Source organism: Nelusetta ayraudi, unplaced genomic scaffold (assembly GCF_046127955.1).
Source record: "Nelusetta ayraudi isolate G7.1 ecotype Tasmania unplaced genomic scaffold, CSIRO-AGI_Nayr_v1 ptg000074l, whole genome shotgun sequence".
NCBI classification, from domain to species: Eukaryota; Metazoa; Chordata; class Actinopteri; order Tetraodontiformes; family Monacanthidae; genus Nelusetta; species Nelusetta ayraudi.
The window spans coordinates 1,181,696-1,199,987 of NW_027466124.1; the positions used below are offsets into that span (position 1 = coordinate 1,181,696).

Below are 18,292 nucleotides of genomic sequence, written 5' to 3' on the forward strand. Positions count from 1 at the left end.
ATCAGATTTTTAGTGTATCAATTTTTTTTTTTTTTATTTCATTGCTGTCTCTGTTGGTCTGTGTTTTTTTTGGCCATGGATAAAAAATATCAACGCACGGTTGGGCTCCTGACACTCACTGTAACGATTCATCATTTAATTGACTCGTATATTCGTAGTAGCAAAGTGAGCAATTCGTAATGAGGACAGCAGAGGGCGGTGTGACCTGCACGTCCCGTAATTAATCAGCAAGAAAAGAAAAATGAAGGTAGATGGAAATTGTCGTGGAATGAGGTTTGGAATCAATCTGAGCCGTGCGTGCTGCGAAAAAGGCTGGTTTTAATGGCTCTGGCTAATACACTTAGCTAACTCCCTCCAAAATAGCTGGACCATACCATGTCTACGTCCAGATAAATACGTACGTTTTCACCAAAACCTACGATGGCTCCAACCACACCCAGCTCCAGTTGAAAGTCCGGCATTTTGAGAATTTTCCTGCTTGAGTTTTAATCCGAGTATTGTCAGTGCACGGCCTAAACCTCTTTTAATTCTCCCTGACAGATTAACTGAAAAAACACACACACACACACACACACACACACACACACACGCAGAGCAGCGGCAGTGCGGCGGCTCTCTATTGCACTAATTGAAGACACTTTAGAGGCGGCAAGGAAATATTAAAGCTGAATTAAACCCACAGTCCGCCGACTGACCCGAGTTGTGCTGCCGCGCAGCTTCATTGTGCTTTTATGTTGCTTCACGACGTCTCTGAATTTATGCAATGAGCCCAGCGCTTTCATAACGCCGAGGAGGCGAGCTGCTCAGCGCCGGGCTCAGGCTCGGAGAAGGAGGAATCGGGAGCGCAGCCAGGAGGAGTAGCAAAGTCAGACCCCGAGTAATCTTGCAGCTTGTTTTTTTTTTTTTTTTCTTCCCATTCTTTGCACTGTTATTGAAGGAATAGTTGCGATTTTCAGCAGGGTTAAAGTGGTGCTTCTCTCTGTCCAGATTTTCAGCTTGTTGCCATGGAATCCAGTGGAGACAAACTGGCGGCTGCCTTCACTTTCATCCACAGAGTGAGTTGGTAGTCGCCCGCTTGTCTTTCTCATGCACATTTACATCCTCGTCCCTCTATTTTTACATGCAAGGAATTTTTTTTTAATAAACAATAAGAAAGACTGTGCAAATATTGATTTATACGCTAAACTGCCATATATCCACAAGCCCCTTTTTGAGTTACATTACAGCCAAGGTGTCTCTGAGTCAAGCCAACTAAATATGGTAATGTCTGTTAATCGCATCCACTTAACAACAATAACAAGCCCACTCGGTTCGGCCTGCCTTGCCTCCGCCCTGCCCGCTGCAATTCATCACTGCCAGCGTGACTCCAGAGCAGCCTTCCACAGCGGCCTGACACATCGGCCCACCAGCGAGCACGCCACTTCCACTTGCAGGGAGAAAAGGGCGGACGGGTTTGAGGGGAGCTGGGCCGGGGGGGGGGGGCTGGTGGAGTCACCTGGAGGCTATTTTTACTGGGCGCGCAGCCACATTAGATTGGTCAGATGTTCGCAGCCGGAGACGTGACACGTAACACCAGTTCCCAGGTCAGGTCACGGCCAGCATGCACGGGGGTGGGGGGTGGGGGGGCGGTTAGGCGGCGGCTCTCACAGACAGGGCTGACGCCTCAGACGGCGAACCTGTCGAATGTTTTGCAGGATCAATTTGATTCAGGACACTATGTACCGGCTCCTAAAGATAAAAGGTTCAAAGGCCCGGTGCGCTGCCAGTTAGACGCTGTCACGGCCCATTTATCCCCATTAGACAGAACAAACGCCATACTTGGAATTCTGGAGGAGAGGTTTTTTTTAAAAGCAGAAAAAAGGAGCGGGGCGGATCGGGCTAATTGCTGGAATAATGAGGAGCTTTTCGATTTCTCCTCTGAGTCTGAAGGAGGGACGAGTTTCTGGAGCGAAGCAGGTGAACCGGCGATAATTTGGTGCTGCAGCAGAACAACGAGGGCCACTGAGCACAGCGCGAATGAACCCTGCACAGCCACCGCGACACACCGCACTTCCTCATAACCGCCTCCTCCACGTAACCATTCAGCTCCATTTATAGATAAAGGGGCTGGAGGTACGAGAGCTCCTCTGAAAGAAGAGACCAGAGAGAAGATGCTACGGTGATAAAGTGTGATTAGCACGGATGCTGTACAAGGACCCATCAGCTTGGTCCAATATACAACTTTTTAAAGAGTAGAATCTATCTTCACGATCTGGTCTGACTCTCTCAAACAACTCAACAGCGACAGACTGCAGGAATTTATCAACGCCGACGTGTTTATAACTCCACCTCCAGCCGATGTTTTGCCGTGGTTGACACCTGCCATGCGGCAATAAATTTGACTCTTAAGGCTTCCTGTACCGTCTGCCGGATGAGACCTGAGCGGCCGCAGCATCTGTTGCAAGGGTCGTTAAAAAATTGTTTCATTAGAAGAATTATATCAAACAGGAAATGAAAACAGTCTTTATTTCTATTTCCAAGAGCGACTGCTTCACGGCGAGGTTTGAGAGAAAAGCCAGACGGATTCGGCGGGTGGTGTGTGTCCGTGTGTCCGTGTGTCCCCCCCCCCCCCCCTCCCCTCAGTGAGATGGCAGAAGGAGGGAGAGCACTGCCACTGATGTGAGGAGGTTGTTCCTGCTCAGCCTGGCAGGTGGAGCTGAGCGATGCTGATGGCTGCTGCGCCCATATGTTGCCACCAATTTCATGGGCGCAGCTGTGAGGAGCGGCGGGGCGCCATGTTCAGGAGCGTTCGTTCGGGGAGAAGGAGAGAGGAGGAAAGAGAGAGGGGGGGGGTGGGAGCGAGAGAGTTTTCCCGGGGAGAGTCTGGAAGGAGTCGGCCGTGGGGGGAGGGGCTGCGGGGGTGAACAGTGCAATAATGAAATGCACGTACACACACACCACTTCACTTTTAGCTGGCTGAATAAGAATAACGTTATTTTGGGCATTTTATTTCTTTTCTTTTAAAAAATAAAATAAAATAAAATAAATCCTCAATCTGGAGTGTGAATGTGTAGTACCAGTATAGTCACAGTCATAATATACATATTATTCACATGGCCCCTCTACTAATTTCCACACCCATGTCAGAAATCTTGGGGTGATCTTTGACCCCGCACACGTTAGCGCTGTTGTAAAGGGTTTGCTTCTTCCATTTGCACAACATGTCCAAGCTTAAATTGTTTCTGTCACTTCTGTAACCTCAAAACCATCACTAACACCCTCCTCTCTCATCCCCAGCTGGATTACTGCCATGCCCTGTGCTTTGGCCTTAGCCGGTCATCACTGTCCCGCCTGCAGCTGGGGCAGAATACCGCTGCCAGGGTTGCACCTCTACACTGGCTGCCCATCAGGTATACAGGGTTGAGTTCAAGCTCCTCCTGTTCACCTAAAAGGCTCTGCATGGCCTGGTTCCACCCAAACCACCCACAGATCTCCTCTGCCCTCTCCCCAGCCCCGGACCCCTGAGGTCCTCCTCCCAGCAGCTCCTGGTTGTCTCCTGATCCAGGGTGAAGGACAAGGGTGATCCAGCGTTCTCTGCTCTGCTCGCCTTCTGTTGAGACTTTTAGAACCCATCTTAAAACCCACCTGTTTCCTCAGGCCTTTCTGTGTCCTTAAAGATTCTTTTAGAATTGTTTTGATACCTGACTGATTTATTTGTTTTGTTTTTTTATCTGTTTTTAATGGTGTTTTATTACTTAATGTACAGCACTTTGGTCAACTTTGTTGTTTTAAAACGTGTATGTTTAGAAAATAAATTTGACTTGATTTGAAGCGAGTGTAAAGTGCAGAGTGAAGGCTTCCCACTTGTCTGCTACTGAGAGGCACCGTGAACGGAACGCTCGAAATGCAGGCTGAACTGGTACTAACTTACTACTACAGGGGGGAAAAAAAGCTAACTGCCACGTAAAAGTTTAAATGACCCATAAACGGCCCACATCCCGCAGAAACCGACCCAGAATCCTCTTCATAAACCTGAAAAACGACAAGGTAATACCTGCAAGGTCACTGAGATCTGGCTGCTGCTGCTGCTGCTGCTAAGTTGGCAGAAGACAAATTAGGTGCAGTTTCTCCCCCCCCCCCCCCCACCCCGCCTCTTCTCTCGATGCCTCCAAGGTATCGCAGGGAACGAGGGAGAGAGAAAACACCAACCTGTACACTATCCACCGGGATCAGCAAATTAATCAAAAGGCCGGGATAAAAAGTGTCGTTTCAGAACCTCGTCGCCACAAAACGACCTTCTGGAAAAGCAGCTTTACATCCGACTGCGACAATTAATTTTTTTTTGCCTTAAACGGCGGCGTGGGGAAGGGTCAGGTAGGCCGCCTCGCTTACAGGCTCAACCTGTCTTGCATTAACTGGAAGGTTTCTTTTGGATGTACAGCGCGTATCCACGTGCTACAGATTCTGCAGAATCCCTTCGAGCAACAGGGAGGCAACCAGACCGAAGATCAAATGGACCAATCAGACCAATCACAATGGCGTCTGCTGGTTTCGCTCCAGGTCTGTGGTGCTATTCATGGTTATCCTTTGTTTTCATCACAATTTAAAGGTCCAAATCCACTGTGTAAATGGGCCTCTGACCTTTTAAAGTCCACATTTTCCTTTGTGCGCCCGCTGAGGAAGTGTCTGCTGAAAACACACAAATAGCCCTTTGTGACGTCAGAAAGGGGGATTAATACCTGTCCCAGGTTGGTGATGACACTTTAAGCCAGGCTATGGCTCCGCCCTCTTTCTATCCAAACATTAGGAAGCGTCTGAAATACACTGATTTACAGAGATCTATAGAGTTGTTTTCATATACCGATGAATGAATCATGCAAAACCGCTCCATCGGAGTCTGGGATTAAAAAAAACAAAACAAGATTTAATAATACAACATGGGTCCTTTACAATAAACATGGTTTCAAATGCAGTTTCATGCAGTCAGTCGGCCAGATGAACTGATTATTTATTCTGGCCCCGTTCCAGGTGAGTCCTCTATGCATCTTACGTAACTTATTCCAGGACGCTCCACGTGGCAGCCGGCCGAACCTGCTGCCCAGCGTTGGAAGCAAGCGCAGCGTCAACCTCTTCATGCGCTGCTGCAGCGACAGCGGCTGCAGTGGGAGGGCGCCGCAGTGCCTGCGCCAGCCACATGCAGCGGCCGCTGTGCAGGGGCAGTCTGTATTCTCACCACAGTAGGAAAAGGGTTTGCTGTGTATTTGCTTGATCAGTGGTTCTATCCCGGTGCATTCTAAGGGTTTCATTTCTCAACACTGGCAGATTAAACACTGACTGCGCCGGACCTCCAGGTCTTGTGTAACAGTCGGTGGTCTGGGGAAGCACAGCCGGGGTGCATGACATTCTGTCACCTCATATTAATCAGAGATCAGAGGAAGTGGCTGAGGAAGAGGAAGAGGAAGAGGAAGAGGATGAGGAGGCGGGGAGAGTGGCCGCATCTCAGCGCCGGCACTCTCACTCCCTCTGCAGGACAGAGAGGAAAGGTGGAGAGATTCAACAATATGAGGGATTAAAGCTTGACAGAATTGATATTTTAATTTGCTGAATTTGCAGACAAATCTCTTTGTTTTTGCGTAATCAAACTTACAATAATCCTAATATATTTATTCAATATCCCAAATCTCGAAGTTCCACCGAAGACAATCCTTCCTTTAAACTGACGTCCTGTTCTCCATGCTGTCGTTTTAATCAATGCAATTTTTCAAATATCTTTTAGTACGTCTGCCTTTCTCCACTTGGTTTTACGTCTCCGCATTACGCAACTCAATGCGTCTCTGCCATGGTGCAATTACTCGTTCTTCCTTATGAGCCTCAACTCAGTTCTGCACTGTTGAACATCCTGCATTTCCACTCAAAAAAAAAACAAAAAAACAAAGCCAAAAAACCCAACAACAACAACAATCTCTTTCTTTTCTCAGCCCTTACACACGATGAGGCGCACAGTAACGACAAGTGACATCCCCTGCTGCTCCAGGCGGGACGCTCGCCCCTTTTTTCCAAGCAGCACGTTTTCTCTCTGTCTCTCTGTCTCTCCCTCTCTCTCTCTCTCTCTCTCCCTTCTCCTCCTGCGCCGGGGAGACGTTGCATCCTCCAATGACATGCGGCTGCTCAAGGGAGAATGTGTACGAGTCGCGTTCGCTCGGAAGGGCACCGCATCCGGCCTGTCCTGATTCATTTCGCAGGGGGTTAATTTGACGCCTGCGAGGGTTTTTCACCCCGGACACGCGCTGTCAAAACTTGCCACTCGCGCCGCACATCATCATCATCATCATCGCGAGGTTCTTTTAATTGCAGCCTTTCGACACCCTGCGACGCGAGCAGACAACTGCGGTGCGGCTGACAAACAGCATCTTGTTCCCCCCCCCTCCCCAAAGCCACACTTCCGGATACGAGGGGGGGGGGAGGAGGAGGAGGAAGACGAGTAGGCTGCAGCAGACACCATTCACTGAAGGGAGAAGAGGACAGAGACAGGTGGCCTGTGGGAGGAGCAGGGATCAGTGCCAGTCACGCCCAGCAGTGAGAGAGGAGGCGGTGGGTGGAGGAGGAGCAGGAGCAGAGTGGGTGAGGTGAAAGGCTTGAAGGGCATGAAAAAGGGAAGTAAAGGTGACAGGGAGAGAGGGAGAGAGAGAGAGAGAGGGAGGACAGAGGGAGGACAGAGGGAGGGAGGAGAGAGAGAGAGAGGGAGGAGAGGGAGGACAGAGGGTGGGAGGAGAGAAAGAGAGAGAGAGAGGGAGGAGAGAGAGGGAGGGAGGAGAGAGAGAGAGAGGAGGTGTCAGCGGTGCCGAGAAGATGGTGACAAGAGGTGGAGGTGGAAGGGGGGAGGTAGGGAGTGCAGTGATGGACTGGAGAGCGTGGGCGGCAGAGAGAGAGAGAGAGAGAGAGAGAGAGAGAGAGAGAGAGAGAGAGAGAGAGGGGAACTCGATGAGATTAGATAAAAAAAAACAACAACAAAAGAACGAGGAGATGCAGCAGAGAAGAAGAGGAGGAAGAGGAGGAAGAGGAGGAAGTGGCGATACTGCGGTTAACTGACCCTTCCAAACCAGAGAGATCCACAACACACAACACAACACTACACAACAGGTCGTCCAGGGTGGCGGACCTAGCAAGCTGCTTCATGTCCGGCAGGGTCAAAGGTCATGATGTGATCAAACCATCCTTCAAGAAACACTTGAGAGAAAATACATCACCTGAACCTGTGTTTGCAGCCTCCTGATGATGGGCTGGATCTTAAAAGCAAGGCAGGCTACACTTAACATACTTAACCTAAGAGAAGAATCGGTGGCCCTTTGTGATGTCACAAAGTGCTAGAAGCAGACTGGGTTTCCTTTTTCTGCGAGGAGCTTGCATCCCATCGAGCAACCGAGCCTGCGTGGGTTCTCTGCAGGCCGCTCCAGCTTCTCCTCCCACAAGTCCAAAGACTAAACGGCGGAAATGAAACTTGCATAATTTGGGATCTTTGACGGGAGGACCGTGTTTAAAAAAAGACATCGGACTGAAAATGTGCAGGAAGAAGCAGCAGCAAAAACAAAGCAAGAGGCCGTGCGCTGATCTCATCCTCCATGGAGACTTGAAGCGCAGGAAGGAAATTATTGCTGTGTGTGTGTGTGTGTGTGTGTGTGTGTGTGTGTGTGTGTGTGCAGCGTGCACGCCCCCATATGCGTTGATTGGCAGGCGTACATATTGGGGCCGAGATGACGGCCGTCGGTGCATCAGACCCCTCCTCCTCCTCCTCTTCCCCCTCCTCCTCTTCCTCATACCCCCCCACCCCCACCACCAGCAGCTGCTTCCTCATTGGCACAATTAGACAGGGATAAGGCTGCGATTAATTGGACCGGGCTCTCCATTTAATCCCTCCGAAGCATCACGGGCCCTTTATTGGGATCGGTGCGCGGCCCGCTCCGCTGACTGATGACCAGTTTAAATACTATTGGCAGGCGTGCACACACACACACACACACACACACACACACACACACACACACACACACACACACACACACACACACACACACACGCGCCTGCAGCGGAAAGGGCGCCACCAGCAGGCTTCGGCCTGGCCAAATTAAGATTCATTACCTTAGCGGCTCAACTCCTCGGCTGAACACGAAGCACATTGAAATTCACAAACAGCGGAGAATAAATAAAAACAGGTTAACCCTGACCAAGATAAGGAGAAATACTAGAAAAAATAACTGGACTGTGAGTCAAAAAGGTACATTTATGAGCCTTCGGCACAACTTCAAAGCATATGAGTGTAAAACTGGACAAATTGTGACTTGCACATCTGCAAGAGAAAATCAGCAAAGCTTGCGTCCAGGTGTAAAAGCAGTGGAACACCACCCTCTCCTGGCCTGCGCGGCCAGACTGGATTTTCAGACGTGAAGCAGCAGGTAGCGCTCAACATCTGGTGTCTATCACACCGAGGCACAGGACTCAGGCTCCGAAAATAGCAGATTCAATCGGCAGCAACACGAGGCGACTCCTGTTTTAACTGACTGAAAGCGACGTCAGAAATTGCGAGGATTGAAATACGAGAGACACACGTGCACGCGCACGCGCACGGCGGCGGAGGGGGGAGCGAGAGGAGGAGGAGGAGGAGGAAGGGGCTGATGAGCAGCTCTCATCCTGCCAGTTTAACAGCAGGAGATGGAAGATTCAGTGTGAGGCTCCACAGCTGTACGTGTGTTAAAAATAGCCACTTCCATTTTCCTTCAAATAATCAGCGACGAGGAAAGAAAAAAAGAAAAAAGAAAAAAGCAGGGTGGCCGACAACGACATCGACTTGGGCCTTTAGTTTGTTGCCGGCAAAACGACTCAGGAAAAAAATGAAACCTGGCAGTATTGGTCAATCTACAGATTGATACGAGTGGCACACGGTTCCGTTCATCCAACATTTCAAGGTTTTTTTGTGTCTTTACTTTCACTTTAGATTTCTTCAAATTTGAACTGTAAATGTGAGGACGGCAGCGGATCTCCGCGCAAAAGTGCTCCTCCAGGCAGCAGTGGCATTTTTCCCGTTGAGATGAAAACTGCCTGCCGTACTCTAATATTGCCATCAAGCTAAAGGGAAAAAATAAATAAATAAATAAATAAATGCAATAAATGGGCCAAAAACATCCGCGGAACGCTGGTGGGAATGCTCAAAAAAAAAAAGCCTCTGAGGCAGCCGCTCACTCGCTCTCGGTTTTCGTTCTTATGTGATGTGACGGGCTAAAGTGTCACGTTTGGCTGCCGGCGCTGCTTAATTCTCATTGCAACAGACTCCTATCAGATCTCTTCACAGCCATTTACCAGTAATGCGCCGTCACGGCAGCGAGGGGATCGGGGCGAGGCCGGACGGCCGGCTCCCGGGGACACACGCCCAGGATTTATGCACTTATTCAGCCAAACAGCAGCGATCAGGACGCTTTGTGTCAATAGACAGCGGCCCCTCCCCCGCTCTCACCCTGTGGGTGGGCGGGGCCTGGCGGCTCTCTCTTGTCTTTACTGTGTAAAAGTCTCGGTTCGTGCCGAGGCAACAAGGTCTCGGCCGGCCGGGGCGTCTTCAGACGGAGAGTTTATCGCAGCTCCACGCATCAAGGAGAATCAGAGATGACGACGGTTCAGCCGACAGAGTCTGAGCCCGAGAGGCTGCGTCCACAGAGGGGAAGGTACGAAGAGAGCTCGGCTAAAGATGGTCCAGTTAAGCACAACACGTAGGACCAAGTAGAACAAACACACAAACAACAACAAAACCTCCTAAAAAACTTCCTCTTATCCACATCTACACTGCAACAGTATATTCTTGCATAGATGCATGCTCTGCAAAATGAGCTTCCTTTTTGTTGGATCTCCGTCAGTGGCCTTTCGCTCAGCAACAGAAAGCTACAAGAAAAAAAGCTTTTTGATTGTCAGAAAGCACTAATGTGCAACCTAAACAAATAAAGCAAAGATGCTAAATTATTTGTGGAATTTGTGCCCTCTCGGCTGGAAACACGTCGATGCACATGATGCCCGTAGGCTGTGTTGCATCCTGAACCTGCTCAGAATTTTCAAATGGAACTTTATGGAGAAAAAATATCTCTAAGCGTTAGCTCGCTTCGTAGATGTCCTGACGTTTTGATCAAGTTAGCATCAAGTGCAACGTCGGATCTGATTTTGCAGTTATTTCAGGAGAAAGAAAAAAGTAATTTGAGTTTGTTTTTTTTTGTTTTTTTAATCAAAACTGATTAAAGTGCTGAGTTGTGCTGGTGTCTGTAAGTTGCTCTACATACTAAAAAGCCAGACGCACGGTCCTAGAGTGGGTCATAATAAAGTGAAAATAGATTTAGCTGTGGATCGTTGCAACCAAAACATGTTCAGTGCGTGTTCTCTCCCCAGTCAGCACTTCCTGCCCATGCACCAACCAACCAACCCCCGACACTCCCGCTGTGTGGGCACACAGTACCTCCTCCTGGTCCAACATGTAGAGCTGATTTCCGGGGCTCAGGTGAACAGCGGGTGGGTTCCAGTGGTCGGGCTGCGGGCGGCTTTGCGAGGGGCGGTCGTAGACGGGACGCTCGTGCAAGGGGCGGCTGAAGGAGGTGCGGTCGTAGGCGGGACGGTCGAAGGAAGGGCGCTCGTAGGGGGGGCGCTCGTGGACGAAGGAGGGAGCGTGGAAGGAGCGGGCCTGGGGGCGATGGTGGTGGTGGAGGAGGTGATGGTGGTAGGAGGGGGGGACAGCACACCTTGCATCTGAAGACGGAGACAGGGAGGGGGAGGGAGGAGGGAGGAGGGAGGGGGAAGTGGGAGGAGAAAGGGGGAGGAGGAGGTGGAGGAGGAGGTGAGTCAGGATCACCGGCAGCGGGGACTGTGGAGCAGCGACACCTGTCTGCAGCCGTCAGCAGGAGCGCTAAGGTCAGCTAACCTGGCAGCTTCTGCTCGCAGGAAGTGGCCTGCCATCAATTCATTAACACAGAGCATGCACAGACAGCCATAGCAAAGGTAGGGGGCGCTAAATTCAAGAGACAAAAAGGATTGCCCCTAAGTATTGGATAAGAAACAGAAGCAAAAGGCAAAACAGAAACACTTAACCAGTCAGTCATTGCACAAAAAAAGCACAAATTGACAATGAACACAGATTAAAGTTTCAAAATAAAGGACTTGAACTTGCTGTACGGACGTGGTGCTGGGATTTGCCTGCTGAGCTCCGCTCTTAAGTGTTCTAGTATTGATGTTTGGCTCTGAATTGAGTCTGTTCAGAACAGGTGAACAGGCTGCTGGACAGAACAGCTTAGAAACCCTCCCTCCCTCTGTTGAGCTCCACCAGCAGAGTTTTACAACCAATAGAATCAATTTGCTTTTAAGGGTTTCTGTAAAACACTTTGATTCAGACAATTAAAAAGAAAAAGCTTACAGGCTTTGCAATTCCTGTGACGAAAAAACAAATGTGGAGTCTCACCAGCCGAACCTCTTCCTTGTCCTGAGTGTGACACTGCAAAAACTCAATTTCTGTATTTGAAACCAGCAGCCTTATCTCTCAGCCTGAAAGCTGAAATGATAATTGTCTGTTTGCAGCAGTCCAGCAGTCATTTATCACCATATTTAAATATCCGGCCTGAGGACCAGCCGCCCGCTAACTCCGTTAGCACTGAGGTTCCTCTGAGGTTTCGCTGACAGACAGACGCAGAAATTTAAACTATAATCTCCTCAGCGGGGGGACAGATTATCTGTGACGATATCCCAGGATCATGAAGTGATGGAAAATTTGAAAAATACACCAGCGGGCTGAGAATAATTTGAGTAATTGATGGAGCAGTTTTTGGGGGCTTTAGATTTTTCTTGGGGAGGCAGAGCTTTGCCGTCCTCCTGGTGAGAAATGTTTCCGCCAGGCTTTTTGTTCAATGAGAGACTTTGTCGTTTCACTCAGTGGGAGTCCAGAGAAAAAAAAAGAAAAAAAAAATAGATAGATATATATATAGATAGATGAATAGATAAGCAACAGATATTCGAGAAAATTTAAATGTGATTTCAATGTCAACCCTCGACTTTTTAGAAAAAATCCCTGACAAATTGTATTGCTGGACTGTGACCCTCACAAACAACTTTTTCTTTTTTTCCTTTTTTTTTTAAATCATCAAAGTGTGTTCTCGCCACATGTAGGTGTTGCTGTGCTAAATTTAATCTCTTTGACCTCCCTGGGGCTTTACACGTTTATTTATTTTTAATTACAACAAGAAAAAAAAAAAAGCAGACAGAACAGCAGCAGAAGCATCTTCAGCACACTCTGGATTTACACCGCAGAGTATTTTCATGGTTTCTTAATACGAAAGCAAACATCTCCAGGCACTTCTCACACTTCCTGCCTGACTATGGAAATCAAAGTCTTTCCGCTCTTTTAGAAACAGTCCAGAGCAGCGCAGGCTGGGAACCAGTGAGCCACAATTCACTTTCAACACTGACAGCAGGCCCGCTTTCTTATTTTGTGTGTGCGTGTGTATGTGCTGGATATTTGAAATGGGGGCGGGGGGGAAGTGATGATAGATTCAATTATCATGTTACACGACATGTGATCGGGCCGACAGGGAGATTTACGCCAGAGAAAAGGTGATGTCATCAGTGTAAGTTGTAAGAAAATAGGGAAACGCGACGCCTGGGGGAGGGGCTAACATTTTTACAGCTGGTGATTCTGTCAGAGGAAAATTCCCTCAGTGATTCACACCAGGAGAGCCAAAAAAGCCAATATTCACACTGGACACGTAGGCAGGCCGCCACACGCACGTCTTCACGCCGTCGCACGCTCACAGGAAACGCCGGTTGGTGACCTGATGAGCTGATACTCCCAGTAAAAGCGACAGTCCGTCCCTGTCACAGCTCCTCAGGGCAACGGTGGACAAACAGATGACAAACAGTCACCCGTTACCCACAATGCAACAGCGTCGCTTGTTGCAGGAGGTTATTCCACAGACGTCCTCGCTGGTGCTCGCAGCCCAAATCCACAACGAGAAATCGTCGTATTGTGGTAAAATAATAACCTGGTGGATCTTCACTTCTCTTCTCTTTTCTTTTCTTTTCTTTTTTTTTTTTTTTTAACCCAAGTTCCTGTTTTGAATTATGAATGGCGCTGCTGAAATATGGATGAACTCCTGAGCAAGCGGGGCTAATTAATATCGACGACTCAAGGGATGGAAATGAGGCGAGCGTGGGGAGCGGCTTCATTAAAAACATTTTAATTCCTGCCTGGACGGACTCACGTGAGGTCACGCACGTTCACAAAACGGATTTTGCGGGGGGGCTTAGAAAAAACATCTCTGGTGAGGAATTATCATTACAAGACACTCGGCCGCCTGTCACAAAAAAAGTTGCACGCGTCATTCAGCCAGACAAGGGATTAAAAGGCTGTAAATAAATAGGAGGTAACAACAAATTGATGATGAAACGTTTGGAAACAGTTGGAAAATGCCATCACTGTGACTACATAAGAAAGATTAAAACATGCTTTAGTGAGGCAGAATGAAAAAAATAACACTTTCTCCTAATAACGGATTGATGAATTCAATTTTCTGATTCAATTCTTTTCTCCATCGTAAAGACCATGAATCACAACTTCATTGTGATGACATCATCAGTTGTCTTATTTTTGGGGGATTTTGATGTAATCCGTTTCATATGCAAAACCTGCCTACAGCAGCCAATTCTCACAAATCAAACAAAGACAGCATTGAGTTTATTCAGATTTTTTTTAAATCTCTATTTTAACTGGCTGATGGCGGCAGCCGTATATTCCGTCTCTTCAAGTTTCCCATTGACCACAAATGTTTTCTACTTTGGCTGCTGCTAATAAATCTAGGATGGCATTTTGCAGCATCACTATGTGATCCGAATCAATACCAAATGTCATGGACGTGAGGGAAGTTGGGCAAAAACAAAAACAAGGTGGCACTTTTGAAATTTCTGAAAACATTTTCAAGAGCGTGTTTGGCTCAAGCGGACGGCTGCCCTGAAAAGGAGTGGAAGTTTGCCAGGGCAAACACTCTGACTGTCACATAGTGATCAAAAAAAAGCAAATAACAACGTTAGACACAAAGTGGTGGCTCAGTGGTGCCAATCCTTGCTAATGCTAATGCTAATGCTAATCGTTGGAGTTTGCGGTGGTTTCCTTCACTTCCTCTTGCTTGGCTTCTTCTTCTATGTTTTTGCTTTGCCTTGGTTTTTTTTCTAAGGGGCAGCTTGCAGCAGTTTTGACTGGAGCTCGGGACCAGGGATCCCAAACTTCGTCCAGCCACCTTGCAAGATCGTATTTTAAAAGTCTTATTTTGACAGTTCTCTCACCGCTGAGTTATTTTGCTCTCTGTTTCAGCAGCTCTGCATCCTGTAAGAGCCGAACAGCAGCTCCCCAGTTTATTTTTCCTTAATTACGATGCATCACAGAAATGAAGCACTGCCTGGCATACGGTCCTTCCTTCTCCGCACACACACGGACACGCACGCACACACACACACACACACACAAAGACTCAAACTTTGCGACTGTGCGGAGCCGCAGTCATGATGCTGAGCTGATGGTGGACGGCGCTGTGACTCATCCGCGGCCCAACCTGCACTACTCTACTGTAGGCCGAGCACTCCACCCCCGAGGCTGCCTGTTAAGGGTCTGTGAAGCACAGCGGGCAGAATTTCAATGAGCACGCTCCGTCCCTCCGTCCGTTCATCCGTCCGTCCGTCCGTCGGCACACATGCTGCGCCTGCTAGAGACTTTGGCTGGGGACAGAAACGCTGAGCCGCCTCTTTTTTCCCCTCCGCTCGTCTTCCGCGACCTCGCGCGTCTTTCGCACGCTCCCGGCGGTCTGCTCGCTGCCTTTTAGCCCCTCCCTCCTCCTCCCGCCCCACCACCGCCGCTCTCTGCGGGCTCCTTTCTCCAGCTTTTCTGCCGGCCTTAGCACTTTACAAAAGGAGAGAGCGAGCGAGCGAGAGAGAGAGCAAGAGAGAGAGAGAGAGAGCGCCACGTGGTAACCAATGGGATGACCGGTCAGCCTGAGTCAACGTTGTCGTTACTGGGAAAACCCGACAGGCCCTAATGTTGATTCATGCACATTACCGCGCTCCAAAAATAAAGCTCCAATATCTCCAGCTCGCCCCCGGGGGGGCCGACCACGTAGTCCAAACCAGACCAAGAAGCAGTTCACTTCCTGGGCGAGAGCATCATGAGACCTGTGACCTCGGCTGGCGGCGGGTCGCAGGGATGCATCCCGCCCTCCCCGCAGCGCGCACGTACCCAGGTTAGATGTGCACGTGTGAGGGAGGGGAAGGCAAGCGAGGCGGAGCAGGGCTGCTGTCAGGGCCGGAGCAGAGGAAGGGAGGATGTCCAGCGTCAGCAGCAGGGGAGGAGGGAGGGGAGAGGGGGTCACAGAGGCCCCGAACCACAGCCCGGGCTGCTGACCCACCAGATCCAACCCACCAGCACCACCCCACCGGTTCATTAGACTGTATTAGCTACGGGGCAACGGCGAAGCAAGGGGGGGATTAGCGCAAAATAGCAGCTCATGGCAAAAAGGCCACGTCGTCGTCGTCGAGGACGGCGGCTTTTCACTTAAGTCGAAAGGCAATCAGTGTCATTTTTCCACTTCGCAGCGCAAAGTCAAAATATTTCTCCACCAGGGGGGTGCTGGGGGAAGGAGGGGGGGGGGGGGTTGGGCGGAGAGGGAGGGGGCAGGTGGGGGTGGATCGATACCAATTACTGTGAGATTACCTCAGAGGGTGGCGAGGGCCGACGGCGCTCTGGATGGAGCGCTCGTCATCCAGGAAGGACGGAGCAGCCAGAAAAAAGCCACCAAGGACTTTTATTGGGAAAAAGACTTTGTTTGCTGCCATCACTCAGACTTAAAGTGAGGCTGTGGTGTTATGGTCGCTTTGACGACCGAAGAAGAAGAAGAAGAAGAAGAAGAAGAAGAAGAAGAAGGAGAAGAAGTTTTCTCTTGCGACTCTACAGCAGTGTTTGATGTCACGTCTTAAAACTGGATAAAACCAAAAGCAAGAAAAAAACGTGTCTGTATTGCTGCTGGTCTCCTCCGGCCACTCACCATCTGGTTTCAGTCAAACGCAGTCTTCCGTAAAACTAGACTGAGAGACACTGAAACATAGTTTGGAGGCAAACACGGTGAAACAATTCAGCTTTGCTCAGCAGTTTATTCATTTCCTTATTTCAATTTGTCTGCTGCTTTATCAGCAAAATTAGACGTTACAGCCTGTAGCTTGTTAACGTCAAGTAAGACAAGATCAGCCTGGCAAAAGCTCTGAAGCCACCGGTGAGCTGCTGCTTCTTCATCTGGAGCCAAAGTCTCCCCCATTATTATCTGACTGCAGCATTTCCCACAATGAAAACACTCGCTTGCTTCTTGAGAGCGAGCTGAGGTATTTTATTTTGAAATGTGGAAGTGACACGACCAGGAATGAGGCTGCAAGAAGAATATGCTGGTCCTGGATTAATGTGTGGTTGGTAACTTAGTCCGGACACAAAGGTGAAATCTGAATGCTGTCAGTCAGCGCTTCTTAGTTGCTTCCTAGAATTTCTTTTTTGGCAACTAGCTAGCAGAGCAAATTAGCAGCGACTGCTCGCAACCAACAGAAGTGTCGGCTTGGTGGCGAGCTGAGAGAAAACAAATAGAGCATCTTGTTGGGATAGTCAACTGTTTGCTCACACTTTTGCAAAAACAACAACAAAACATTTGGGGGTCACACATTCACAGCCTCTCGCGGAATTCCTCCCATAACCAAACGGATCAGAGGAATTCTACTACCAGCCCAAAATACCAAGCGCGTATTCATGAATTTATTAATGCAGATTAATGCATTTATTAATGTGGATTTAGCCCCAGTTCACCTTGGGTTCACACATGTAGTAGATTACAGTGACAGCGCGGCCGCTACACCCCTTCGCCTGGAGCGGCAGAATCTCTTATGCTGCTTTTATGCTTCCCCTCAACCACATTCCCAACTTCCCTCTTGATTCCCACACAGCTCCTCTCCACACTCGGCCTCTTTTTTCCGAGCACTCGACGCTCTGCTCGGGGGCCACCGCTGTGCGGAAACACACAGCCACCCCAAAGTTAGAAATAATCCCTTCACCGAAGGTCTCACACTGAGCCCCGTTTTTCCAACGGTTACGCTTGATCCCAGGAATCCAGCGAGGAATTAAACAGATTTCTAGAAAACAGCATATTTAGCCATGTGTTTGCAGCCTACTGCTAAAACGCTGGATTTTAGCTTCCTGCTAAGGACTGATGCTAAAGGCTGACACTTCAAAGCTGGCTGGCTGGGGTGGCGTCTCTCACTGAGGAGGGGGGGGCTCAGTGCCCTTTGTGACATCACAAAGAGATCTGTTCCACACCTCAAGCAAACGAGGAGATTTTTCACACACACACACACATAAAAGACGGGTGACGTGCATTCTGCCTCACATCGGGCTAGAAATGTGTGTTTGCTTCCAAGTGTGCTGCTGTGGGTCAAACTGTGACCAACAAAAACATTGTAACCCAAAAAAAAAAGGCAGATTTTCTCCCCATAAGGTGAAAGTCCTGCATGAACTGAGGCTGAGAGCTTTCATCCTTTAATTCCATCGACTACAAAGACTCCACTTGAAGCATGAAGGAGAGATGTTCAACATGAAGAGGGACGATGAGGTGCGTGTGTGTGTGTGTGTGTGTGTGGGTAGCAGGTATCAAGAGAGAGCGGGTGGGTGAGATGGAGAGAGGGAGGGAGAGAGAGAGAGAGAGAGGGAGAGAGAGAGAGAGAGAGTATTCTCACCTATCAGATCATTCACCCAGCCCTCACGCGGCGCCTGCCGGGTTCCCCATTGCTCACCCAAATGCGTCCACACGGCGTCACTGTTGCTGCGCCGCGAGCGCCTCGAATCCGCCCCCAACTCCACCACACAGGAAACAAGGTTACTGCCCAAGAGATGTCACTTCCGAAACACCCACTCCCGCTTGCTCGCTCGCTCGCGCTCCCTCACGCCCCCAGCCTATTGCCATGACAACCGAGAAAAGAATAGAATATAAGTGAGTGTTAAAGAGACAGCGGGGTTGTTGTTGTTGTTGGTGGTGGTGAAGGTGGCGAAGGTGGCGAAGGTGGCGGCGGTGATGGAGGTGGGTGGGTGGGGTGGGGTGTTCAGAAAGACAGGGGTCGAGGGAGAGAGAGAGGGAAAGAGAGAGAGGGGGGGGGCGACAGAGAGGCAAATCCCGGCGATGAGTGAAGAAGAAGAAGCAGACGAGTGGAGGAGAAACGGACAGAGGGAGAG

At 49.3% G+C, this 18,292-nt stretch overlaps 1 protein-coding gene across 6 annotated transcripts in view; it reads right to left on the reverse strand.

The window, feature by feature from the left end:
* The window catches only part of syngap1b (synaptic Ras GTPase activating protein 1b), a 116,288-nt gene that overhangs the window by 73,793 nt on the left and 24,203 nt on the right, over positions 1–18,292 (reverse strand). For all 6 annotated transcript variants that reach the window (XM_076043223.1, XM_076043220.1, XM_076043217.1 and 3 more), the window contains exon 3: positions 10,466–10,752. In XM_076043223.1, coding sequence (XP_075899338.1) covers positions 10,466–10,752 — 287 coding nt within the window. The remainder of the gene's footprint in view (positions 1–10,465; positions 10,753–18,292) is intronic.